This window comes from Somniosus microcephalus, chromosome 19 (genome assembly GCF_052327205.1).
Source record: "Somniosus microcephalus isolate GS21.2 chromosome 19, FLI_Smic_1.0, whole genome shotgun sequence".
Lineage (NCBI taxonomy): Eukaryota > Metazoa > Chordata > Chondrichthyes > Squaliformes > Somniosidae > Somniosus > Somniosus microcephalus.
The window spans coordinates 37,413,557-37,440,948 of NC_141005.1; the positions used below are offsets into that span (position 1 = coordinate 37,413,557).

A 27,392-nucleotide genomic window follows, 5' to 3' on the forward strand; every position below is an offset into this window, starting at 1 on the left:
GATCTGGGCGGTGTAGTTCGATGCAGTTTTGAGATATGTTATTATAATTGCATTAAATTATATTAAGCAGTAGCAACTGTTATAATGCACGTTGCCACCTCTTTTTGTTTAATTTTGGTAATTGATGGCTGGTGCCATCACCAATAAAAAATGAAGCAGGTGCCCCCCTTTTACAGGGGCACAACCAATAAAACTGTAACTTAAACAAAATTTAAAGGAAACTTAACAAATTAAATTAAAAATCTGTTTTGTTGGGTGGGTGGTGAGTGATGAAGCACTCCAGTCCCTCCGGTGCCCACCGGTTGCGGAAGGCCTCAAGCATGGACACCTCCGACTTGCCTGCTCCTCTCCGCACCGGATGACCAAAGATCAGGGGGATAGCGTGGAACTGAAGTGCAACAAAAAAATTGAGGTGCAGCCCCTTCAAGTAGTGGAAGGGGGGCTGCAACCTCGAATGCACGTTGCCAATGCGTAGAATAGATCGCCATGACAAAGACTTTGTTTCAAAAACAGAAAATGCTGGAAATACGCAGCAGGTCAGGTCAGCATCTGTGGAGCGAGAAACAGAGTTAACATTTCAGGTCGACCATCTTTGGTTAGGACTGGAAAAAGTTGGAGATGTAACAGACTTTAAGCAAGTGCAGGGGAGAGGGGAGGAAAGAAGAAAAGGGAAGGTCTGTGATAGAGTGGAAGGCAAGAGTGATTAACTGAGAAAAGGTATGATTGTAAAAAGCAAAAGGAGATGGTAATGGGTAGCGGACTTTGTTTCTTTGGGTTGGTAGGAGCATGCGCACGTAGGGCGGAAAAAAAACCACAGGGAGTAACGCGGCAAGAGCCGAATAAATAGTTCGCGGCTCTGCTCCGCTATCCTTCCGCCGAGCGGTGACGCCATTTTTTACGGTGGTTTTTTTTTTAAAAAGGAAAGCTCGGGAGGAGAGAGGGAAGGAGCGGCCAGCGAGAGAGAGGAGAGAGGGAGATAACACCCCGAGCTACTGCCCGGAATTATGGCCGACATCGACAAGCTTAACATAGACAGCATCATTCAAAGGTTGTTGGAAGGTGAGTGATGGGGAAAGCGGCCGTTAGCGCGGGGAGGGGGATCGCGCCTCGCCTCGCACCCGGGAGACGCTATTGTCTCCCCCTCCCTGTTCGTTACTGGCGGCCGGGACGGCTTCAAAAATATATCCCTCAGGGGAAGGGAGGGGGGGGGGGGATCCCACGGTGACCGTGCGCCGATTTCACCCACCCCACCGTCTCTACTTTAACTCGCGCTCTCTCTCTCTCTCTCTCTCTCTCTCTCTCTCTTCTCCATGGTGTGATCGGCCCCACGCCCTGTACCCGGCCGCCCGGCTTCAATCAGAGCTCCCCCCGCCATCGCTCCGGGATCCCAGCTTACACCACCCGCCCCCTCCCCGGGAGCCCTGTGTGTGTGTGCGCGCTAATGGCTGGGCCTAGGGAGAGGTCCCCCGCTTATTATCGAGCCGAGCAGCCGGCAGGATCCATTTTGATGTTTTGGGGGTTGCTCGGAGCGGCTTCAGAAATGGCGGAGCGGACACTGACAGTGGCTGACAGTGGCGGGCGGCCGGCCTCTGATCCCCGAGTCTTTATTTACCGTGCGCCACTAACCCAATCCTGCAAGAGTGAACCATTGCCTCCATCTATAGTGTCTCGATCGCGCGTAGGGCTGGGATACCGATCTTGCCCCTTTACAGGCCAAAAATCAACCTTTTTTGGAAGCGAGAGTTATACTAAGATGTGTGAATGTTACATGGCGTCATGGAGCCTTTGAGCATCACCTTTACATGTATAAGAGGACAGTTACTGCGATTCTCTTCCTCCCCATCTCCCGAATTGCAAGATAGTAATCTAATCCTGCACTTCAGAGAAAGTTATCTGCTTTTAAAGTTGGATTACTGACCGGTATCCAACATTACTTGCAGGCAGAAAGGGTAAGTAATTGTTTTTCCTAGCCATGTGGCGTTGCTTATCTGTTCCCATTGTTAAATGAAACTGGTGTTCTGCAGGTAGAAAAGTACACAGTGATGTTAGATCCGAAGGTATATTAAGATTGTGCTATAGGGCCTGCATTATTATTTTTTGGGTGGGGGTGCACGATTACTTATTTTCCTCCTGATTAAAGGATTCAGAATTGCCTGAATCTTAATATTTGACATATAAGGAAATCTTTATTAGTGACATTATCAGGATGAGTCCTTCCAAAGAAATATGAGCCAATGTTAAAGATCCCATGGTGTGTCCTGGTCAATATTTATCCCTCAACCAACCGATTGTGGTCCTTATCACATTGTTGTTTGTGGGACCTTGCTGTGTGCAAATTGGTTGCCACATTTTCTACATTACAACAGTAACCACTTCTAAAGTAATTTATTGGCTGTAAAGTGCTTTGGGATGTCCTGAGGTTGTGAAAGGTGCTATATAAATGCAAGTGTTTTTATTATTCAAAGGGTAGGGAGTTTTGGTGGTGTGACCAGTATTCCTCCTTCAATCTCCCTTCCCCAACCAAAGTTCAGTTCACTACTGCTTGTGATGGGCATTGCTGACTTTGGCTGGTTAATGTATCGGCCTTAGCACTCTTGCCTTGAGTCAGAAGGTTGTGGGTTCAAATCCCACTAAGATTTGCACATGTAATCTAGGCTATACCTCAACGCAGTACTGAAGGAGTACTGCATTGTTGGAAGTGTGTTGCCTTTCGGATGTGACATTGAACTAAGGCCCTTGCCTGCTCAAGTGGATGTAATGGATCCCATTGTGTTATTTGAAGAGCAGAATGGAAGTTCACCTGAAGTCCTGGCCAACAACTATTTCTCAACCAACACCTCCAAAACAGACTATCTGGTTAATTATCTCATTGCTGTTTGAGATACCGTGCTATGTGAAAATTGGCTACACCCATTAATTACTTTCAAGGTGTAAAGTGCTTTGGGACATCCTGAGGGTGTGAAAGGTAAATAAAAATGTGAGTAGGTCTTTTTTTTCTTCTACATAGTTCACTGTACTCTGCAAAGTAATTCATTGTGACACAAGTTTTGGCAACATAAGGCCTAGAATAAATTGCAGCATTTATTTCTAGAATAGTGATAATAACCTATAATGCCTTTTTAATGTAGAAACCATCCCAGTGTGTTTCAGAGGTGTTGTGGGGGCAGGGGGAGGCGAACAGATGCTGACCCAGAGAGAGATTTAGAAGGGGTGACCAAAGACCTGGGCTTTAGTAGAGGAGGGAGGTGGAGAAGCAGATGGGTTTGGGGAGGAAATTCCAGAGAGTGGGATCTATATAACTAAAGGCACAACAGCCAATAGTGGGGCAAAGGGAGGGGGAGCAACATCGGTTCCAAACCTATTTAAAGATGTGCAGCTGTTTCACTTGGATCATACATCAAAATAGGCCAGGTTTTTGAGCCAAAATAAATACCACTCCTAATGAGTGATGCTTGGCAGGCCTGTATTAAATTTACAGGAAACTTTTTTTTATCCGGGACCGGCGTGGTGCTGGCTGATCAAAAAGTCCGGATTACAGAGGTATACTTACCAAGGTACGAGAGCCCCGTACACGGCCACAGGTGCAGGAGCCCCGGTTACACGGCACTTGTGCAGGAGTCCCGGTTGCACGGCCACAGATCCAGGAGTCCCTGTTGTACGGCCACAGGTGCAGAAACCCCGGTTACACGGCCACAGGTGCAGGAACCCCGGTTACACGGCCACTAATATATAGTAAAACTTACCTGAACCTACTCCTGAATTTTGCCGGTTAAGAGAGTTTCCTGTACTTAACAATTTTATCCATTGCTGTTAAATTTCCCTACTTTTTTTTGCTTTATTCTTGAGTAAAACTTTGTTACTTGTAGGTTCATACCAGGAAGGTAACAATTTTGACCAGCTGTATTGTATCAGGAATCGGTTGAAATTGTTGCTAAGGTCTTCACTTTGTTGATCAAATTATTAAGAGTTGAAATTGATTTTTTGACTGCATCTAGTTTTGTGATGCATGGGTGGAGATGACCACCTTTCCTTCAGATGAGACATTTGTAATGCACACTTGCTCCCAATGCTCAGAGCAACTGTTCACTCGAACATATGAGATAATTAATGAAAGTGGTGTTTTGGACAGGATGGTTTATTGCTCTGTACTTGGAGTTTTCCCCTTGAAAAATCACCTTGAGCAGAATGATGGCCAACTGGCTGCAGCCTGACCATTTTCACTTTTCTCATCTGCAAGTTCTAAATCTGGCATAGGTGTGATACTGAAAATACATGTTTGCAAGTTGTAGTCCTTGTGGACCCAGTGAACTTTGTCCCATTTACTGTGCTGGGCAACTCCAGTAAATCTTTTTGTAAGTGCATTTTAGATGTTGTATGTGCATGCACAAATTGTTTTTGACATTTTCTACTTGAAAGGGGGCAGTGATTTGGATAATGAATTCTCCTTATTCACACGGGTCTAAGAGTACCCTTGGGGGACTTGGTAGAGGGGGACTGAAATGAATGTGCTGTTCTTCCCTGTTCGCCTGTGGTTTTTGCTGCTGCTGCTTGGAATAGAAGCTGGTTGGATGCCAAATTTGACCCAAGACCCATGATTGCAAGTCAAAGTATACGATATTCAAACTGCAGACTAATTAAGGTCTTGTGCAAGTTTCACATTACTTACTTGCTTTTGTGTTCTATATATCTAGATACAAAATCAAGTATTCTGGGTTTTTTAACACTTGCATGTGTGTGCAATGGGTCAATGACTTCAAGCTATTACCCTCTGGGTGAGGCACTGTTGGTCCTCCACACCCATTTGTCTTGCACTACTTAAATTAGCTCTCTGAAATCTCCTAAGATTGTTTGGAACACAGGGTTCCACTTTAGCTGAACAAGGTGACAATTTTGGATCGGGAGGTATTTTTCAAGCCCAGGCAAAAATTTTATTATTATTCCCCAAGAAGACATTCAGATCTACCCTATACCTCAAAATTCTGTAACTTTTGAAAGCTAGATAACTCCACTGCATCATTTGAAGTTTTGGTTGCAAGTCCATGATAACTCATTACATTGAGATGAACTGCATAACATTACCAATAATGTAATCCCTTGACAGCTTGATGGAGGTCCTTTGAAAATGCAAGGTATGTCCCTTTGACCTTGTCTTCATTAGTCAAAATATTCTAATATCTGGTTGTGTGTGGAGTGTCCTCTGCCCCCTCGAATCCTGATAATTTGCTGGTTATTATGGAGACAGCTGTTCTTCAAACCCATTATGAATCCTGATCCAAAGCTCCCTCATTCCAGCTAAGACTAAATGATCGTTTACTGTTAACTGGGCAAATGTCTGAATGAACTACCCCTAGCTATGCATGTCCTGACTCTTGGAAATTTATACAACATTTTGGCAATAGATTACACTGGCTTGCAGAGCGAAAGGCCCTTGGCTACTGTTTACACCAGTGTTTACATCTGTGCCATGGTCTAATTCCACACACCTTCATCAAACAGTGTTACCATGCCCTTTTTGCAGCTTGGCAGAGTAGTGCTTAATTCTGCCTTTGACTTCAGGGTAGACTGGTCCACCTTCCTTGAGCTACCTATGGTATATGAAGTTTTCTTTTTAAGTGCTGCATTTACACCCATTTAATAGTAGTACTCCTTCACAAGAAGGTATATTTGATGTGCCACACCCACCATTCCCCTCTTCTTTGGACATGCCTTGGGTCTTCTCTTTTTTGTTCTTCCTGTCTCCACTGGACGATCTTGCTATTTTATCTCGACACAAAATAACGCCAGTGTGTAGTGGACCAGAATAGGCGCTTCCAATCCAACAGCAGATCTGAAGACCCAAACATTTGGGGCTGCAGTGTTGGAACCCTGGAGGCCACTTCATTAATATTTGAGTGCCTTAATAATGGGGGAACTGCATGTTTGCTATTGGCACTCCTAAGATAACTGCTTTAAATTGCAACATGTACAAAACCTGCCCTTTAGATGGTAGTACACTCATGTCTTTATGCTATGCTGATTTGAAAAAAAATAGTAACTAGATAATTTATTGCAGTTGGATTTAGGATTAATCAGTCTACCTTCTGTCACTAAGTGTGTGCTTCATGAAGCTTATTGTATTCCTTAATTACATTTTTCAATGCCTCATTACTGGAGAGAATACTTGGCGATGGGGAGGGGTCCATTGCAAAGAGATGCATCTTCTAGGGATGTAGTATATTTCTGAACCATATGAGTCAGACAACTGTGATATATTAAAGGAACTGTAAAGTTTGTCTAGAGTTATCTATCCCTTAATATTTGTTTACACATACTTGGCAAATACCAACTATACTTCATCCTATCAAAGCTGCCAATCTTGGACCACCATTTTGCTCTTGAACATTGTTTTACAACTAACACTAGAACACATGTTCCTATTCGTTTGGCTAAAATAGCCCTTGCCAGATGTACTGTGTATTGTTTTCTATCTTAAAATATTAACAATTTTCTTAGATTTATAGAAGTCTGCGCCAGTGCTCTTAGCCAGCTAGTTAATCCATGTGTGGGTATGCATATACAACCTGTCAGGATTGAGTAGTGCAGTGGTTGAAGGCACTTTTATGTTGGATGAATGCCAGTGATTGCAGACTCTTGAGATACCAATGCATTCAGATCTCCAGTCTTTTTTGGGCCTTGAGCTACTGCCAGTTCTCCATTTGAATGTAGAAACGCAACTAGATTCCCTCCCTAATTTGCAGTGCAAATCCTAGATCTTCGGCTTCCAACTGGAGCACCGACAGCAGGTAAAGTAACCAGCAGAGAAGGGTGTACAGGAATCGCATTTCTGGATCCCATGTAGGCAAATATCTTTTTACCTTTGGTAATTAAGTGGCAATCTAGCTCCGTGATGGAAGCAAAGTCTTTCCTCTGGTTATAAGGGTGCAAAGTTTAAGGTGTGTAAGAGGTGTGAGTCACTAGTACAAAATTGCTTCACATTTGACTGTATTCATGAAGGACAGTAGTACAGATGGTGTGCATTTTTTCCACTTTAATATCACAATTGGGTGTAAGCTTTACATCCCTGAGCTGAGGAATTTTTAATACTAATGGCAACAAGTATTTTATTTCCCAGAATTGACATCCTTTACCTTGAGCATAAATTTTGTTGTTGTTGGCTTGTGTCTTGACATCATGTTCCCATGTTAAAACATCCATACAATATCTTATTGGGAAGGAAAGAAAAGTGATTGGGGGGTGGGGGGGTGAGAAATTGAGCAGTAGTCATTTTTGCATGTATGATGTGTGACCCTCATACAAATATGTCTAATTATTAAATAACATGCCAGACAGACCTTTTCTGATTGAAAATGCTTTGCACAGACAGACCAGACTCCTAACTAGTACTCTTTCACTCTCAAACTTTGTATACCTACACTAATCAACTAAACGTCTAGTTAATTCAGCTGTTAGAATTGCCCATGTTTTGCTCTAAATTCAGATTACAAAGTAGTATTTTGCTTTGTCTGGGTAGCAGGGTAAATTTGACTAACTATAGTGCTTGTAATGCTCAATGTGTGAAATAATAAATTACAGCTACCTGCATTGCTCAGTGTGCAAGTGCACTGTGTGGAGCTAAACCATAATGGTTTGGAGATTCTTTTAGTTTGATTCTGGTCTTTGATGAGTTAACTGACCTCAACAACAGCATTGTTGGGACATCTACAATTTGGCTCCATGCTCCCAAACTCTGGAGGGTTTATTTAAAAAAAATTAAAAAAAATTAAAAAAAAAATTAAAAAAAAATAGCATTCCCATTCCTAATCTGAATCCAGTGACTCCTGTTAGCAGTTCTATATATGCGGATCTTGGTTTCGGCTATAATTACTCTTTCTCCTTCCCTCAACAACCTCTGGTCAAATAGCCTGTTGAAACACATTTATGTAGAGTCATAAATGAAAAATGGCCTCTTGGATGAGGTACCCCAGCAAGAGTCGTCACTTTCAGGAAAGTAAGTGAGAAAATTGAGGGAAAAGTTGACTGTCGAGTTCTTTATAATGACTTCTTTAAAAACTAGTAGTCTTGCATTGACCTATGAAAAGGGTTTTCCTGCATGGTGCATTGATCTATGGAAAGGGATTTCCTGCATGGTGCATTGATCTATGGAAAGGGATTTCCTGCATGGTGCATTGATCTATGGAAAGGGATTTCCTGCATGGTGCATTGACCTATGAAAAGGGTTTTCCTGCATGGTGCATTGATCTATGGAAAGGGATTTCCTGCATGGTGCATTGGTCTACGGAAAGGGATTTCCTGCATGGTGCATTGGTCTACGGAAAGGGTTTTCCTGCATGGTGCATTGATCTATGGAAAGGGATTTCCTGCATGGTGCATTGATCTATGGAAAGGGATTTCCTGCATGGTGCATTGGTCTACGGAAAGGGTTTTCCTGCATGGTGCATTGATCTATGGCAAGGGATTTCCTGCATGGTGCATTGATCTATGGCAAGGGATTTCCTGCATGGTGCATTGATCTATGGAAAGGGTTTTCCTGCCTGGTACATTGATCTATGGAAAGGGTTTTCCTGCATGGTGCATTGATCTATGGAAAGGGTTTTCCTGCATGGTGCTAAATATGCTTGCTTCAGTTGATGGATCCTATATTTCTAAGCATGGTGGCTGGAAACATGCTTATGTTGGGGACTCTTTGCAAACATCTTTGCTTGATTTAATCAACCCAGACAAGATGTAGTTTTTATATCTTGCATCTGTGGTTTAATGAAGAATTAATTTAGGTCAAGCTTTTAAAGTTGAAAGAATTCTTAATGGCACTTTGTTTTGTTTGTTTCCTTTTTCATTTGGCAGTCTGATTTACTTAATTGGGAAGGAGCTAACTAAACTATACACTGTTGAAATTTTATCTATTGACACTAGCATATTGTGGTAATCTGAATATGTTTCCAGTGATTAATTTTTGTTTTCCTAGTTTGGTAATTAACTCAAGTCTGCTTTTTTTTTTTTTCTTTTTCCTCCCATGAGGTATTGACAATTTTTAAGTATTATGGTACCAATGGTGAAGCTTATCTATGCAGTGTGGTGATTTGTAACTCGATAGACCTGCTGGAATTATTTCATGCATGACCTTTTTGAAGTCTTGTCTCTAATGCAGAATAGAGTTGTGAATCCCTTAAATAAAAAGCTGTCCGTCCATCAACAGCAGTTAGATCGCTGTTGCATAAATGTCAGATTTTTCCTGTTTGATTAATGTTGCGATTATACTATGAAGAAAAACAAGCCGAGTAACATTTGATCCTACTGCTGTATCTCACTTTATAACTGCCTTTTTATTATACCTTTAAAGTTCAATAGAGGTTCCTTTTTTTGGTATTGTTTCAAATAGTCACATTGATAATACTGGGAGTCAATCCTACTGTGTTTTTAGGAACAGGAGTAGGTCATTCAGCCTCTTGTGCCTGTTTTGTCATTCAATTAGATGATGGCTGATTTGTACCTTCAATCCCATTTACCATTGTTCCATATCCATTGTTTTAACACAAGTACCTGTGAAGAGACAGTTCCATTAGAGTATTTGAGCCAACTTATATTTTGGTTGTAACAACAGAAAATGCTGGAAAAACTCAGCAGGCCAGGCAACATCCGTGGAGAGAGAAATAGAGTCAACGTTTCAGGTCAAAACCCTTCGTCAGCAGCATTAATCAAACAGGAAAAATCTGACATTTATGCAACAGCGATCTAACTGCTGTTGATGGACGGACAGCTTTTTATTTAAGGGATTCACAACTCTGCATTAGAGACAAGAATTCAAAAAGGTCATGTATGAAATATATTGTGGTTGACTGTTGTGTGTCACGTGTGTAGGAACAGATATGCTTACCCTCATTAGTTCAACCTAAAGAATAAATAGTGCACAATATTGAATCACTGAAATATTTCCTATCCCTATGAAATGTGGAAAAAATTTGTGAAATATGAAAAATGGTTCTAGGTTGAAGACTACTGAACTATGTAAAGGACAGCTCAGTGAGCTCAACTTTTTGAGGAGGATGATGAATGTTCAGAATTCAGAACTTTCAGTGGGGAGAACTGTTGCAGAATCAATGCTGACTTAGTTGAAGCATTTATTTGTAATGGATGAGTATCCAATTTAGCAGGGAATAGAGCATAGGCTAGGCAGGGAGCCATGTGGGAGGGGGGATGGTCTTTCCGGCTCCAGCACATCACCACGGACAAGACATTGAGATGAAATTATTTCCTACATTGACCAGTAATAACTGAGCTTCCTTGAGTTATGGAACATATTCCTAATTCATGATCTGGTCTATTAAATGTCAGTAAGGAGGATTTACTTCTCCCAGATCGCATTCTGTCATCTCTCAAAATTCTTCACAGATCTCTCATTTGCATCTGACAACCAGTCCATTACTTAGTTGAAGGATTTCCTATCTTTTTAATGTCTGTGAAAATAAGAAATAGGAGCAGGAATAGGCCACTTGGCCCCTCGAGCCTGCTCTGTCATTCAATAAAATCATGGCTGATCTTGGGCTCAAAGCCACTTCCCTGCCCGCTCCCTCGGCAGCAGATATGTGGCACTGAATGATACGGTCCGTTAAATTTATGCATATTCTCAAGCTTCATAAGCAGATGAGAAAATTTTCATCTGTCCATTTACTTTGACAAGGACTTGCTGTTACCGTTCCAGAGTCATGTCCTACCATTCTGGGGATGGAACTCCTTGAACCTTTATTGCATTTGGCCGTTTCCAACCAGCCCCAAAGCTGTCTGTCTCTATAAATACAAATCTTGTATCTGGTATACATTCTATTGAGGATTATGCTTGTTGCATATACAAACCAGTAAGTCATTTGAACTGCTTCATATTCCATCATCTGAGTTGAAGTGTTCTATTTGAGGGGAGGGGTGCGCCAGTACTGCAGCTTATTGGAACACGTGGATCAGTGTGTCCATGGTCCCCATACTGCTGGTCATGTGCACCTTTTAGCGAGCACGAGCAACAAAAGTGGAGGACTCTGGGTTAGTTGTAATTGCTGCCTGCTCGGTGGAGACCACAAAGGAGGGGGGGGGCATGGAAAATAGATGGCATTAAAAAGGTAATGCACTCATTACTCAATGTTCTACAAAATCAAATTTAAATGGGTAATTTAATTTTGATTAACCTAGAAAATGTTTTAATTAAATTTGGGTATATTTGCATAACCTTTGTCCTTGTTGCTATGCATTTATAGTAACCACTCATAATTTTTTCAGAATATTGTAACCATTAAGAAATAGAAGAATGCAGTTTTAGATTTTGACATAACTATTTGGTGCAAGAACCTTACACTGATCTGTTTTGGAACATGAATGACACTGGGGATTTGCATGAAATCTTCCAGCTATGATTCAATAAAATTCATGGCTTGCATTTCCTCTGGTATTCAAATAGTCTGCTGCTTTCACAAAAACATACAATTGATCGTTGGCCATTGCTAACCTTACTAGGTTGTCATCCTCACTTGTGAGTTGGATGAACTACGCACGGTTACGATTATCCACCTTTTTTATATGATGCCTGTTCGGCTACATCAAGTTTGGCTGTACATGTTTAGGCTTGGAAGTATAAATTTACATCTTGACTGAAATGAGTCCTTTTGACATACTGTGGGGTGCTATTTCTCATCTCTGCTTAGTGAAGTCTTGTTTTGGAGAATCTTACTGATTTAACTTTTTCTTTTTCTTTTAAAAGGCATAATTCTGGCAGTAAGTGAATTTTAATCACTGACTTGTAGAATTGCACTGTAATAACTTGTAGTTTACCTTGATGACTGAAGTACAGTCTTCACTTTGGAGAAATCCATGGGGAATTTTTGAAATGCATGTGTTTGTAGCTTTTTATTTTAAACTTCAAAGCGTGGTTAAGTTTGCTTTAGCTAGTGCTGAAAATGATGATTGATTACAGGAATATTCAAAGTATACTTATTTCACAGACCCTTGAATGCCTTAGTTTTGTCTCTGCCCAGCTGATGGACAGAGGTCAATTGTGTCTGCACTGCTGCCTAGCTGAAATCCAAGTCAGCACCGATGAGTCATTTGAATTTTGGGATTTTTCAAGTCTGTGGTTCAGGATCAGACTACTTGCTGCAATTACCTAACCTTTGGGGCCTGTCTAGATTTAACCAGGAAAGGTTGCATTGTTGATATTTTGCTGCTGCAATATTTTAATAGTACATCAACACAGGAACGGTAGCTATCTGGGTGTATGTCGTAGGGCAGTAATCCAGTAGAGCTTTTATATTATAAACTGCAAAAGCAAAGCAATTAAAGCTGACTGTACAAATTCCCAAATGAATGTACCAGCAGTTAGTTGATTATTTCTCTTCCTTCCACAATCTAGTGCGAGGTTCTAAACCAGGTAAAAACGTACAGCTCCAAGAGAATGAGATCAGAGGCTTGTGCCTCAAGTCTCGTGAAATCTTCCTCAGTCAACCTATTCTTCTAGAACTTGAAGCTCCGTTGAAAATATGTGGTAAGTAGCTTTGATCAGTTATTGCCTTGTTCTTGTGCTTATCTTGAATGTTTTAAACCTATATAACCTCATTGTCTCTTCCTAGTTATGCTGAATATTTGGCTTGTATTGTACTGTAGTTTGTACAAGTCAAAATATTTGAATATTTCATTTAGAAGCAATGTATTAATCTTAACTCTTAACAGTCATTTTAATTTTGCTGTCAGTATAATTATTGTACTTTAAAAAAAATTGTGTCTACCCTCAATTAGAACAAAGTGACTTATTGAATGAAACCTTACTCAATGTTGGTGTTACCATTAAAAAGAAAACCATGTTTTTAACTTGTAAAATGAGTGTTCAATCTGTCTTTTTTATTGCATAGTGTGAAAATTAAACCATTTCTACAGAAAATTGATAAAGTATTTGTTTAAATCCTTTAAAGGTGGTGAGAGGTTTGTGCAAGTTTCTTTGGAGTATCATTTGAGGCATGGGTAGCCTCTTAGTAAGTATTCCAGCAGATGGGATGCTGTGTAATGTAGTCAGGATGCAGAGTGTGCCTGCTGTGGTTCTACGTTCTGTCATGCTGCAAGTGGCTTTGGGAAGAGCCTTTATTCTAGAAATTTATGAAAGACTTAGGCTGTCATCAATGGTGGAGGGTTTCCATCCCAATTTTTTTTTAAAAATTCATAGTTAATGGGATTATTGTTGGATTGCTCTTCTCTTTTGCACGTGTCTGAGATGAACTGCAGATTCAACTATGGATGTGCTGTCTGGTACTATGGGTAGGCATGTAATGCAATGGTTGTGTTTCTTTTGTTGCAAACTTTTAATAGTTCAACCCCATAATGCACATACAGGAAATTGTGTTTTTTGTTACTGCTTCTGTTGTATTGAGAGGAAATGTAAATCATGTGATTTTTGAGGGTTTGAGTCCAAGGCTGCTTAGCATAAGACCAAACTGCACATCACTGTGCACAATCATATGACTTTTGGAGCAAATATATCTGCATCTTTTTTCTTCTTTCTCTCCACACCCCCACCCCAGCCAGGTTGTTCCTTGTCTTTTTACTCCCCACCTAATGATCTTTGTCATCCTGTATGTTAACCTAACTGTCTATTCCACATTTCACTACTCTTTGGTGCATTTTTAATAAATTATTCTGACTGAATCTTTTCTTTTCCTCAGGTGATATTCATGGACAATATTATGATTTACTTCGATTGTTTGAATATGGTGGCTTCCCACCAGAAAGTAACTACCTGTTTCTGGGAGATTATGTGGATCGGGGAAAGCAGTCTTTGGAAACTATCTGCCTCCTATTGGCTTATAAAATTAAGTACCCAGAGAATTTTTTCCTTCTGCGTGGAAACCATGAATGTGCCAGTATAAACAGAATTTATGGATTTTATGATGAATGTAAGGAAACATTTCGTTGTCTACTGTTGCACAAACCTAGTTAAATCTGCATGACTTTTTTTAATTCTAATGTAATTGGAAAATTCTGTTAAGTTCTAACAGAAGTTTGCTGAGTTGACAGTCGAACATATAAGTGTAACTAAAGCTACCGTCTCTAGTTTGACAGCTGCCTGTGGTCCCAGCAATGTTCCTGGGGTGAACTGAAAGCTCTAAATGGAAAAAAAATGCAACCTTTATATTACCTCATCTCTCCTGTAATTAAACTGAATTGGAAGGGTCATTTTATTTATTCTCCTTCACCCCCTGCCCTCTTGTTTGTTTTTGAGAAGTTTATTATGGCATTGCATAGCTTTGTTCTCATATCCTATAGTATTTTCCTTGATAGTTGGGACAAAGCGTTCCATTGACCTATCCTGATTCTAAAGCTACTATATGAGAAAGTGAATGTTGGGGAAGATGAGCGAGGCAGTCCTTATGATGTTTAGCTCCTCGAGCTAGTCAAACGGTGCACTGAAGTGTTAGTAGCTCAGTTGCTGCTGTGAGGAGTCATTTGCTTCTATTTGGCGAATGGTGCAGGCATATTGACTTCACAGAATACTTGGGCTCAAACTGAAATAGTTTTAGTCCATTTTGTGCTAAGTTGATTAACACTTTGCATATTTGAATTTGTACCTTTGTAGCATTTTCAAATTAATGCTAAAAACGGCAGTAAAATGCAAAAGTGTGCTTGTTCTAGTTTCTATTTTTAAATTTTAATCTGCTTGGTTGCATTCTACTGTATCTTTCTTTGGCTTTATTTTTAAAATATCTCCCAACTCCTTCAGTTAAAGAGGTGTCCAAACGTTTTTTTCCATAACTGTTGCCAATTGCACTCTACAACTACATTTGGGAAGGCTTTGTTAGCGTTAGATTGACAAATGGTGGTCTGCCAACTTTTTTAAAAATAGCGACCAACTAGATGGTATCAATCTAGTACCTATGTCAGTACGTGGTATTTGCTCCATTTTTAAACTTTTGAAAACTTCTTATTGAAACACAATCTTGTAAATTGTTAAAAACTCTCTTCCCTGCCTTCAGTTTAGCATTTTTATTTTCAAAATGTCAATGTGCAAATAAAAGGAGCCATTCTGCATTTAGATTTTTGAAGCTTTTTTTTTTAACAGCGGTGTTTATATCCCAGATTCAAACCCCCCCCCCCTCCCGAGATAGCTGCGCTCCTCTAATTCTGCCCACTTGAGCATCCCTGATTATAATCGCTCAACCATTGGTGGCCGTGCCTTCTGTTGCCTAGGCCCTAAGCTCTGGAATTCCCTGCCTAAACCTCTCCGCCTCTCTTTCCTCTTTTTTAAGACGCTCCTTAAAACCTACTTCTTTGACCGAGATTTTGATCACCTGCCCTAATTTCTCCTGATGTGGCTCGGTGTCATTTTTTTGTCTTATAATACTCCTGTGAAGCGCCTTGGGACATTTTACTAAGCTAAAGGTGCTATATAAATACAAGTTGTTTAATTTTTTTTAATGTTCCTGTTGATGACGAGACATTATTTTCCACCCCCTTCCCCTTGTCTGTCTTCTAGGTAAAAGGAGGTACAATATTAAATTGTGGAAGACCTTTACAGACTGTTTCAACTGCTTACCTATAGCTGCCATTGTGGATGAAAAGATATTTTGCTGTCACGGGGGTATGTATAATTCAGTATTAGTACACGGTCCTATTTCCTCTTTTCAGGCTTATGATATTAAAAAGTAACTTTAATGGATGTACAGTATATAAACATATGTGGAGTAGGTTATTTTGGTCAGTTGACATTTAGGCTTTTTCTTGGTTTGCTGAATGAACAAAATTTTAAATTGTGTATTTAAAACTGCTCAGTTTATAAATAGTAACAATACAGTTGCAATATTACAGGGTATGGAAGGGGGAAAAGATGAGTATTGACTAAATTGACTGTTTAATCAGGTTTGTCACCTGATCTTCAGTCCATGGAACAAATCAGACGAATCATGCGACCCACTGATGTGCCTGACCAAGGACTACTATGTGATCTCTTGTGGTCTGATCCAGACAAAGATGTATTGGGATGGGGCGAGAATGATCGAGGTGTCTCATTCACATTTGGAGCAGAAGTAGTTGCAAAATTCCTTCATAAACATGACCTGGATCTGATCTGTAGAGCCCACCAGGTATGGCATGGAAGTTTTATTTTATCTCCGCTTGAATTTACTGTTGTAATTTTTTTTTTTTTTTTTTTTTTTTGGGAAGATTCAGACTTTTGGGACCAAATTTATTCTGCTAAATCACGTGGTGGTATGGTTATCTTGTAGTATGGTACTTCTGTAATGCTGAGAAGCCCACTTAATTTCACAGTTAAATCCACACTTCAAAAACCCAGTTCTTTTGCTATTAAAATCATTTAAATATTCTGATTTAATGCAGATATACAGCACCTGACTAGATAATCTCTAACCTAAGTTACTCAAAATACATGACAATTAACAATTGAGTTCTATCACGTGGCTTTACCTAGTTTGCCTTTGCGTTTTATCGAATACACCCTCTTTTGTCAGCTTTTAGTTTGTCGCATTCACTGTTTCTATAGCGGCAATGATGTAATGTGAAGACTGATTACACTACCTTTTTTAATTTGCTTCTGTTGCTCAGGTTTAACCTTTTCTTTCCAAGTTACCAGTGGGTGGAGTTAGTTGTTTCACATGTCCAACACAATGCTACTTTAATGTGGCGAGGAACTCTTGACGTGTAATCTATATTGAGCTGGAGCAATTTTTTTTTTCTATTTCAAGAAGCAGTAAAAATTTCCCCTAATTGCTCATCTTGGATGTAATTTGAATCACATGCTCCTGAAGAGTTCAAAGATTAATACAGTATTCTCCAAACTACATGGGTTTTCTCTGATTACATTCAGAATGCAAAAAGTTACTTTACTGAATGTAATTGGAGAAGACTAGTGTTGGGATTAGGAGTGTGAGGTGCATTGTGCAGTATTTGGCTGCTGCATTCAACAAAGCTTGCTCCACTTGCTGGCAATTTACACATTTAGAACTCTTTTAATTTTAAATTGAGTTAAAAATGGGGTTGAGGATGAATATGCAAGGAATGTAGGGAAACTAAAAATTGTTGTATTGTGCTTGGTTTGATTAAACTCCATGCATCTGTCCAAATTTTGTCATAGCATTTACAGTGGTTAACAACCTTTTATTGAATCAGTTTGAGCAGGCAGTTTAACTCTGAGCTGATTGCTTGTATATATTTTTAAAAATTACTGGTCACCTGTATACTGTCTACTTCTGTTTATTTGATTCAAATTAAGCAGATGTATTAAAATGGCAAGGCTTTTTAGTGCAATTTTAAATTATCCAATAATTTTGAATTAACAGAAGTAGTCTGTAACTGCATCGTTAATATCTGCTTTACGTGAAGTGTGTGCATGGAGTTGTGATAAGTGGAGATCCATGTTCACTTTGTTTCCATTTCTGAAACAGGTTGTAGAAGATGGGTATGAGTTCTTTGCCAAGAGGCAGTTGGTGACTTTGTTCTCTGCACCCAATTATTGTGGAGAGTTTGATAATGCAGGTGCCATGATGAGTGTAGATGAAACCTTGATGTGTTCTTTTCAGGTGAGATAAACCTTTTAAATTTGTTGTTTGGTTTTCATTTGTGCAGCAAACTCGCAGTACAGGGGTGCTACGGCTTCAGTTTCATTTCCTCAACTAAGTACCTGACAGCCACATTATTGTAAAGTGAATGCTAGGCCCTTCCATGGGAAAATGTCATGAGCAGCCTGCTGATCGTGTTCCATTAGACTTGAAGATCTTGGCCCTCATCGAAAAGCTCAGCCTTGATGTGCACAACCTAGTTACAAGAGATGCATTTTTTTGAGAACTTGGCTATTTGAACTGTCTACTGGAAGCTCTAGTAGAGATATTCATTGCACACCAACACTTGAGCTTTTCAACAGGTGGAACAGATTTACTGTTTATGGTTAGGTGATTGTACATGTGCAGAGTACTTGGAAAATGTACTGAAATCTCAATGACTTATAGTAGTGCCACTTTGCTCAGCATCCACTGTCCAATAGGAAATGGCTGAGTATATGATAAAGGATTTCAGAACTGAACATTCATAAGTTCCATGTGCTTGCAAATGTGTGGTGTTTGGGCCACTGGTATCTGCTAATATCAAACACTAGAACACATTTCTGAAAAATAAATCTTTATTTGCAAGAATTGCTCTAAAAAGGTGAATTTAAAATGGAAAGAATTGACTTAACTTGCCCCAGTAAGATGTGAAAACTACTGTTAATTGCAGTGATCAAAACTCTACGGTTGCTAACCTCCTGAACTAGACGTCCCATCAGATTCAAATTTTGGGATTGAGAATCGTTCTGCTCAGTCAACCTAAATTCAGCATTGTACATAATATGACAGCACTATATATTAATATGACAGCACTATATTAAGAACCTAACAAGAATTAGGAGTAGGCCATAAGGCCCTTCGAGCCTGCTCCGCCATTCAGTAAGATCATGGCTGATCTTCGACCTCAACTCCACTTTCCTGCTTGATCCCCATATCCCTTGATTCCCCATGAGTCTAAAAATCTATATCTCTGCCTTGAATATACTCAAATGACTCAGAATCCACAGGCCTTTGGGGTAGAGAATTCCAAAGATTCACAACCCTGAGTGAAGAAATTCCTTCTTGGCTCCGTCTTAATTGGCCGACTCCTTATCCTGAGACTCTGCCCCCTAGTTCTAGACTCTCCAGTCAGGGGAAACAACCTCTTGGTATCTACCCTGTCAATCCCCCTCAGTATCTTGTATGTCCCTCTCATTCTTCTAAACTCCAGAGAACATAGGCTCAATCTCTCCTCATAGGACAATCCTCTTATCCCAGGGATCAATCCAGTGAACCTTCATTGCACCATCTCTAAGGCAAGTATGTCTTGGACAATTAACAGTTTGTCGAGGACAATTAAGCCCTTTTACAAACAAAACATTGAGAACAGTCCTATGCTAAATTTAAGTGTAGTCAGAATATGCTGAAAATTCAGTTTGGATTTTCTACATTTCAAGACCTAGAATAATTAAGCAAATAATTGCAATTGCTATTTTATTCAAGTAGCTATTTACTACGATTGCAAATGTTAAAAGTTTAACCTTTTTGATGCTTGGGGGCAAAATTTTACTCTTTTTAAACGCTTTTTTTTTAGATTTTGAAACCAGCAGAGAAAAAGAAACCTAATACAAGCCGGCCTGTAACGCCACCAAGGAGCATGATCACAAAACAAGCCAAGAAATAAAACCAGGAACTCTGGCATTGCCTGTTCGGACTTGTATTATACCAGTTTGTCTCCATTTTAAACTTTTTTTTCCCCCCTTTGTGTAAAGTGTATCTGTCGGCTTGCTTGGATTAGATTACTACTAGTGGTTTATCTGCTGTGATATACTGAACCGTGGTTGCTGCCTCCGAACAGCAAACCTGACTGCTCCCCCTGAGATGGAAGAATATTAAAATAGTACTGTAGCTCTAACTTGCATCAGGGCTCCCAATTGTTGGCACTAGCTGCTAGCAAGTGTGTGCTTGACTGCTGTTCCTCAGCAGGCTTCAACGTGGTTTGGGGGGGAGGGGGGTGGTAAATGGTGGGGAATAGATGATTTGTAGTTGACAGAAATTTGACATTTTTGGTACAGTTCACGAAAGTGTTGTAAATGCCTTGTGATGACAGTTATGGGTTGTTCCTTTTTTTTTCTTTTTTTTAAGACCTGAAGAGGTGGTGCTTGTGAGCTGGTAATTGACCTTTTTTGGAACAAATCTCACTGAAATGTAGGAAGTGGCATACTGTTTATAAAACCTCAAAGTTATAGTTCAAAAAATTTTGTACTTTCTCATAAAATGTTTTTATTTAGAGGAATGCGTCTGCTTTTTTCAAGTCTTCATGTCTGTCATGTAAACAACTGTCTTGTATAGATGTCATGATTAGAAGAAGGATCTGCCTCTCCACTCTGCCAGCATCACTGAAAATGACGTAAATTTGATTAAGCACACTTCCTGTACTGTATATTTTAAATGATGAAATAAAGCCATTATTTTACATTTGGCATTTTGATTTGTTTTGAAAATTTGTCCAAAATATTAGGTTTCTTGTGTTTTATAATGGCAAACAAATAGGTTAGTTAACATCTGGCAAAGATGGTGGAGAACAGATTGAGAAATGGCTAGCATAGAAGGTTACTGAACTTGTACTTGTAATTGTATTTGTCATTCAGTCATTCCTGTTCTTTTGGGATTGGGAGGGTTTTTTTTTTTCTCTCTTCCCATGCCATGCATCATCCCTGGCCTTGAGGCCAAGCAAGCAACCTGTTCTCGGGGCTCTACGTCATTATATAATTGGCCACTAGGCTGTGTGACAATTGTTTGGAGTGCTCAATGTTTTAACTTCCTCTGCGCGCTCTCCCTCATGACTTATGGTTCAGAGCTTGCCGTTCTAAACTTCTTTCTGGTTCATTTACAGATGATTGATTTTTTTTTTTTTGCCTCAGTCTGGCCAAGATCCCTATAGGTGAAAGGATATTGTACCAATTCCCCCTTGTACCCCCCCTGTAACTTGTAAGGTGATGGGGGCAGGGGCTACAAATATTAATGATTTTAAAGGTCAAAATACTACCATACCACTATTCTCCACACTCTATTCCTGCTAGCAGCAGTACTGCCACAGAGCAATGCTAAATAAACGATGCTGCTTTTTGTTTCCCTCCGTCTCCACCACTATCCTGGGGAAGATCAAAATTGGGCATATCCACATGAGCCTAGTGACTGGTTAAAAAGTGTCAGCGGCAGATTCCTGGGCATCTGTTTGCATGCCTGTGCTCTCAACCAAGTAATGATTAATTTCACAAGATGATCAAAAGTGGGAAGAAAAATAAAGCCTTTTTACAAATCTGGACTCTTGTGGTGTATATTTGATTATATAGCTTCCTCGAGGTGCAAAAGCTAGCTCTCAATATATTCTGGGCCTGGAGTGATAGTGAACCATATACAAGAGGAAGGCCTCCAGTTTGATTCCTGTGTTGAGGTTGAGTTCGTGCTCTTTCTCAGTTTAAAGCACCAGCCATATCAGGAACAGCTGCCTTTACTCAAGACCTAGGATGCTTTGGTTCAGCCACGTTGTACAGAAGCACGCATAGAAGAATGGAACCGCAAGCTGGATGAAAGCATTAGGACGTCATCAGACCACGGGCAGGCTTTACTTGTGCTTATTAATTTCTACAAATTTTATAGCGAGGCATTGACTCTGTTTTCCACACGCCATTCCCTTTTTCTTCCAAACATATCTCCCCAATCTCCAGTTTGCATTAAAGTTCTGTTATCTGTAATACCCACCAGCTGCTGCCTGACCACCCAACTTCCCTCCTCTTCACCCCTTGCCAACATCAACTATCACTATCTTTTGGCATTATCCCTACTTCCTTCAAAATGGTCTCCCCCTCAAAAATTCCACCTTAAACCCCTTAGCTCCCTTAAATTATCACCTACCTCAAATCCTCCCTCTTTGCTGTGTGCAAATTGGCTGCTGCATTTCCCTACATTACAACTCTAACTACATTTCAAAAGTACTTAATTGGTTGTAAAGCACTTTAGACCATCCTGAGGTAAAAGGCACTATGTAAATGAACGGTCCTTTCTTTTGCCTCTGACATTGATGTAATTCTTGTTTTCTATCCTCTTTGCTGCACCATTGCCAGTCACTTTTAACATCAAACTCCTGTCCTCTGGAACTCCCCAAAATCCCTCCCTCTGTTACTGTTTTCAAAAACTGACGAGACTTTTATCTTCAACCACTAGTCCTAATTCTGTTTTGTCTGTTACTTCCCTTTTGCTTAGTGTCCACTGAGCGATAACTTTCCCAGTTGTTCTATGTTTTTATATTTCAAAAATTATGGGCAGAACTTTCAACTTGAGTCGTAAAACAAGTGCTTGTGGATCAGCCACCCACGATGCACCCTGCCCAATTTTCATTTCTATTAATTTCAATAAAAAGGAAATGTGCTGTTCTATTGGATCTATTTGTGGTCTGAGGTGGGGTTATCCCTTTAAGAACTTTCATGTAATACTGAAAAGAAATTACTTGCATTTATATAGCGCCTTTCACGACCACCGGACCCCTCAAAACAAAGAGAAACTAGGTGTAAATGTAGGACAGTTTAAACTTTTTAAACATTGCTTCTTATAATTAGGATCATTTACATTTTCTACTTCCAATACTTAACACTCTTACCGATGCAAAGCAATCTTAAAATACTATTTCAGCTCCTCTGCAAAAACTTATTAATTCTGCAGTTCTTGAGAAAGTGGAAGTCAAGGTGCTATATAAATGCAAGTCTTTTTCTTATTGACACTTTGTAAAGTATTTGCAATACCAGACTTGGAATGTTGTGCACTCTATTTAAAGGACAAGGAAAATGTAAGAGCGGTGGTACTCTCATTTTTATATTAGAAAATAACTTCCTTACCAAATTTTATTTTTCACGCAGCATCAGTTTTATCGCTGGCATGGAAACTGTTGGGTAGAACCTCCCCGTGGCCTGCTCTGATGATGTCTCCTCAGGTCCGGTGGCTCCAGAGCAATTCTCGAGCTGCATCCCATGCTGTTTTGCAATGCTTTCAGCAATTACTATCACCTAGCTAGGAGGGTGGCCCTACGAGGATCTGCATGCCACATTATAAGTGCTCCTTTCTAAAACGGGCAAAATTTAGGGAGCTGGGGTGGGAAGCTGCAGGCCTAGGCAGTTTCCAAAAACCAGTAAAGATTAGGCAGCAGCCCAAACCATTTCTCCATATCAGTGAAGCCAGGCGGCTGCGTCAGGTATTCCTTTTAAAACTTTTCTGGTGGCGGGGGGGGGATAGAGATTGAGGTGGGGTTATCCCTTTAAGAACTTTCACGTGATACTGAAAAAGACTTGCATTTATATAGCGCCTTTCACGACCACCGGACCCTCAAAACGCTTTACAGCCAATGAGGTACTTTTGGAGTGTAGTCACTGTTGTAATATACTGGTGAGAGGATAGGGATTAAGATTGAAAGGTGAGTGAGTGAAGGAAGATGGAGTAATATGAGAAGCTGGTGGCACATGGAGCTGGGAATGGGTGGTTAGTGGGATCGGGGGAAGGTGATCGGCTTGAGTGGGGAAGTTGGAGGTCAGTAAGTAGCAGACACATTTTAGGGCAAATGGGGAGGATGAAGGATAGCAGGGAAAGGCAAAATGGAATTCAGCGAAGTGTACAGGGACACGGCATGACACTAGAAAAGTGGAAGGCAATGGGCACAATTGGAAGTGCAATAGGAGAGTGAAAATGTTAAAGCAAAAGATAATGGGAAGTGGGACGGGAGGAGAAGCAAGTACAGGAAACTTTGTGTTATCCGGAGGCTAACTGTCCGGAATGCTCGAGCCACCGGCAAAAATCAGGAGCCGTTTTGTTAGTTTTTTTTTTCTTTTTGTTGCTTTTTTCTCAACAGTCAAGGTCTCGCTGAAGCTGTTGCTAAGCTACAGAGACGCTTGGACTGTTTAGAAGCTGTTAAGCAACAGGGTTTGTTGCCGGATACGGAGCTCAAAATCTCCGTATGTTTCAACATTAGCGCTGGTTTGTCTGGCAGTTTTGAGGGAACAGCTCGGTCCCGTCGGTGCCGGATAGCACAAAGTTTCCTGTATGTGGAATGCAACAAGTCTAATGTAATAAGTGGGGACGACAGCAGATATAGTCTTCAATCCTCAATCAGCAACTCGCAGCCCCATCACGTTACAACTTCCACCCGGTAGAAAGAAACAAAAGACAACAGAGAAGCAGAAAAGAAAAAATATCTTCTCTTTCTAGCTGTTCAGCCGAATTTTGGGTAACCTGGTAAATTTCTACCTGTTTAGACCTTCCCTCCAGCCCCCCTCTGACATGTGGCAAGTTTCAGTTTTGGTTCTCCAATTCTGTTGCTCCTTCCAGCTACACCTCCCTGATATTACCTCATAGAATCATAGAAATTTACAGCACAGAAGGAAGCCATGTGGCCCATCTTGTCCGTGCCAGCCGACAGTTATCCACCCTAATCCCACTTTCCAGCACTTGGTCCGTAGCCTTGTAGGTTACGGCACCTCAAGTGCATATCCAAGTACTTTTTTAATGTGATGAGGGTTTCAGCTTCTACCACCCTTTCAGGCAGCGAGTTCCAGACTCCCACCACCCTCTGGGTGAAAAAGATTCTCCACCTATCCCCTCTAAACCCCCTACCAATTACTTTAAATCTATGTCCCCTGGTTATTGACCCTTCTGCTAAGGGAAATAGGTCCTTCCCAGCCACTGTATCAAGGCCCCTCATTATTTAATACAACTCAATAAGGTCCCCCCTTAGTCTCCTCTGTTCCAAAGAAAACAACCCCAGCCTATCCAATATTTCCTCATAGCTAAAATTCCCCAGCCCAGGCAACATCCTCGTAAATCTCCTCTGCACCCTCTAGTGCAATCACATCCTTCCTGTAATGTGGTGACTAGAACTGCACGCAGTAGTCTTCCTGCAGCCTAACTAGTGTTTTATACAGTTCCAGCATAACCTCTCTGCTTTTATATTCTATGCCTCGGCTAATAAAGGCAAATATCCCATATGCCTCCTTAACCACCTTATCTACCTGTCCTACCTTCAGGGATCTGTGGACGTGGACATGCACTCCAAGATCCCTCTGATCCTCTGCACTTCTCAGTATCCTACCTTTTATTGTGTGTTCCCTTGCCTTGTTAGCCCTCCCCAAATGTATTACAGGAGACTTTGGTTTATCCGGAGGTTGTATGTCCGGAAACCTCGATCTACCGGCAGAAATCAGGAGCTGTTTTGTTAGTTTTTTTTTCTTCTCGTGGCTTTTTTTTCCCAACAGTCAGGCTCTGGAAAGTCTCTCTGAAGCTGTTGCTAAGCTACAGAGATGCTTCCAAGGTACCGGCCGACTGTTTAGAAGCTGTTGCTAAGCAACAGTGTTTGTTGTCAGATACGGAAATGAAAACCTCCGTATGCTTCAACATTAACGCTGGTATGTCTGGCAGTTTTGATAGATCGGCAACAGCTCGGTCCCATCGGTGCCGGATATAACAAAGTTTCCTGTACCTCACTTCTCCGGATTGAATTCCATTTGCCACTGTTCTGCCCACCAGACCAGTCCATTGATATCTTCCTGCAGTCTATAGCTTCCTTCTTTATTATCAACCACACGGCCAATTTTTATATCATCTGCAAACTTCTTAATCATACTTCATTCATTCAAGTCCAAATCATTGATATATACCACAAAAAGCAAAGGACCCAGTACTGAGCCCTATGGAACCCCACTGGAAACAGCCTTCCAGTCACAAAACACCCTTCGACTATTACCCTTTGATTTCTGCATCTGAGTCAATTTTGGATTTAACTTGCCACTTTGCCTTGGATCCCATGGGCTTTTACTTTCATGACCATCTGCCATGCAGGACCTTATCAAAAAGCCTTGCTAAAATCCAGACAGACTACATCAAACACTCATCGACCCTCGTTGCCTCCTAAAAAATTCAATCAAGTTCGTCAGTCACAACCTTCCCTTAACAAATCCATGCTGATTGTCCCTGATTAATCTGTGCCTTTCTAAATGAAGATTTATCCTGTCCTTCAGAATTTTTTCCAATAATTTTCACACCACCGAGGTTAGGCTGACTGGCCTGTAATTACTCGGTCTATCCCTTTCTCCCTTTTTAAACAACGGTAGCTCTATCACAGTTCCCTGCTGGGGCCTTCCAACTGCTGCTGTTTAACCCCCCCCCCCATGCCTCCCTTTCTTCTGCTACAATTTGAAATGTGAGCCTCAGATGCTCTTCCTTCCACTTCTTGGCCCCATGCCCTCTTCTGCTGCACTTGAGGCCTTTCTGTCTCGCTCCAAACCATCTTTGGGGCCCTGCTCCCATCTGTTCTTGCTCCTGTTCCACTCGCTGTTCTGCCATGCTTGCGGTCCTTCTGTCCCTCTCCCTCTTTTATTACACTTGTGGCACTTCTGACAAGTTTGTCAGCCTATTCAATCTTCTGTTCCACCTACGGTCTTTCTACCCCGCTCTTCTATAGTAGCTCTCTAATCTGGCCCTCAGTGAATGGAGATCACCAAATAGTTTAAATAATCTTTGATGACTAAATTGAATCCAGGAAGTTAATTAAATAAAATGTGGTTAAGTAAATGGAATCCAGTGAATTCATTCCATCATTTGTAGCTGAGTGAATGGAATCCAGAGAATTCATGTAATTATGTGTGGCTAGCTTAATGGAATCAAGCAAATTCATTTAATCATGTAGTTCAGTGAATTCAATCCAGCAAAGAAATTATGTGTCGCTAAGTGAAAGAATCTAGCAAATTCATTTAATGTGTGGCTGAGTAAATGGAATCCAAATTTTTCTTACTCTGTGTGGCTCATCTCAACTCCTAACAGCCATAATTCCTCCCCCCATCCCCGATATACGCACTACCCACAGTACTCCCTTCCCACTCAACTACTCACTGCACTTTGGTGCCCTTTCACTGCTCAGTACTCTTCCTTAATTCGACGACAGAGGATGGGACGACCTTGGATCTGGACTGGAGGCATCGGAGGTTGAACAGTTTCCCGTTTGTTCTGTAAATTAGCTCTACTCCAGCGGGGAGCTTACTGAGGGTGAGGTGGAGCATTGCAGCAAGGAAAATCGAGAAGACCGTTGGTGCTACAATATAGCCTTGCTTGACCCCGGTCCATACGTGAATTGAGTCTGTGGTAGAACCGTTGGTCAGGATCACGGCTTGCATGTCGTCGTGAAGCAGGCGGAGGATGGTGACAAACTTTTGAGGGCAGCCGAATTTGAGGAGGACACTCCATAATCCCTCACGGTTGACAGTGTTGGAAGGTCTTTGTGAGATCAAAGAAGGCCATGTACAGCGGTTGGTGCTGTTCCTTGCATTTCTCTTGTAATTGACGCGCGGTGAAGATCATGTCCATTGTGCCTCTTAGTGGGTAGAATCTGCATTGCGACTCTGGGAGGAGCTCTTTGGCCACTGGGAGAAGGCGATTGAGGAGGATTCTTGCGATGACTTAAATATCCTTCCCCCAAATCCTCAGTTCTCTACTCCGCCAACTAGCCTCTCACTACCCCACAATAAATCTCACTTCCCCAATCCCCTAAACTACTCCCACGCCACCTTCTAAATAATTACACAATCAACACTTCTCCCAAACACCACATCTTCTCATTGCACTATTTCCATTTCAAACTATATCCTCTGAGTTCCTATCAGCAACATGATGAGGTCCACCAGTATACATAATATATATTATATACACATACATACATTTATACATACATATATATATCTACCTTTATGCATAAATCCACACAGGTATACAGACATATGTAAATTTATACATATATAACTA

General features: G+C 40.8%; 1 protein-coding gene across 1 annotated transcript; it reads left to right on the forward strand.

Annotated features, from left to right (window-relative positions):
• The first annotated feature begins 865 nt into the window (after window positions 1-865).
• LOC147104329 (serine/threonine-protein phosphatase PP1-gamma catalytic subunit A) lies at window positions 866-20,038 on the forward strand. Its single transcript, XM_085961572.1, has 7 exons — window positions 866-1,059; window positions 12,389-12,520; window positions 13,689-13,919; window positions 15,497-15,601; window positions 15,880-16,103; window positions 17,421-17,555; window positions 19,150-20,038. Exons 1-7 carry the CDS (start codon window positions 1,005-1,007, stop codon window positions 19,237-19,239), a joined length of 972 nt encoding a protein of 323 aa, XP_085817698.1. The 5' UTR covers window positions 866-1,004; the 3' UTR covers window positions 19,240-20,038.
• Window positions 20,039-27,392: the final 7,354 nt, after the last annotated feature.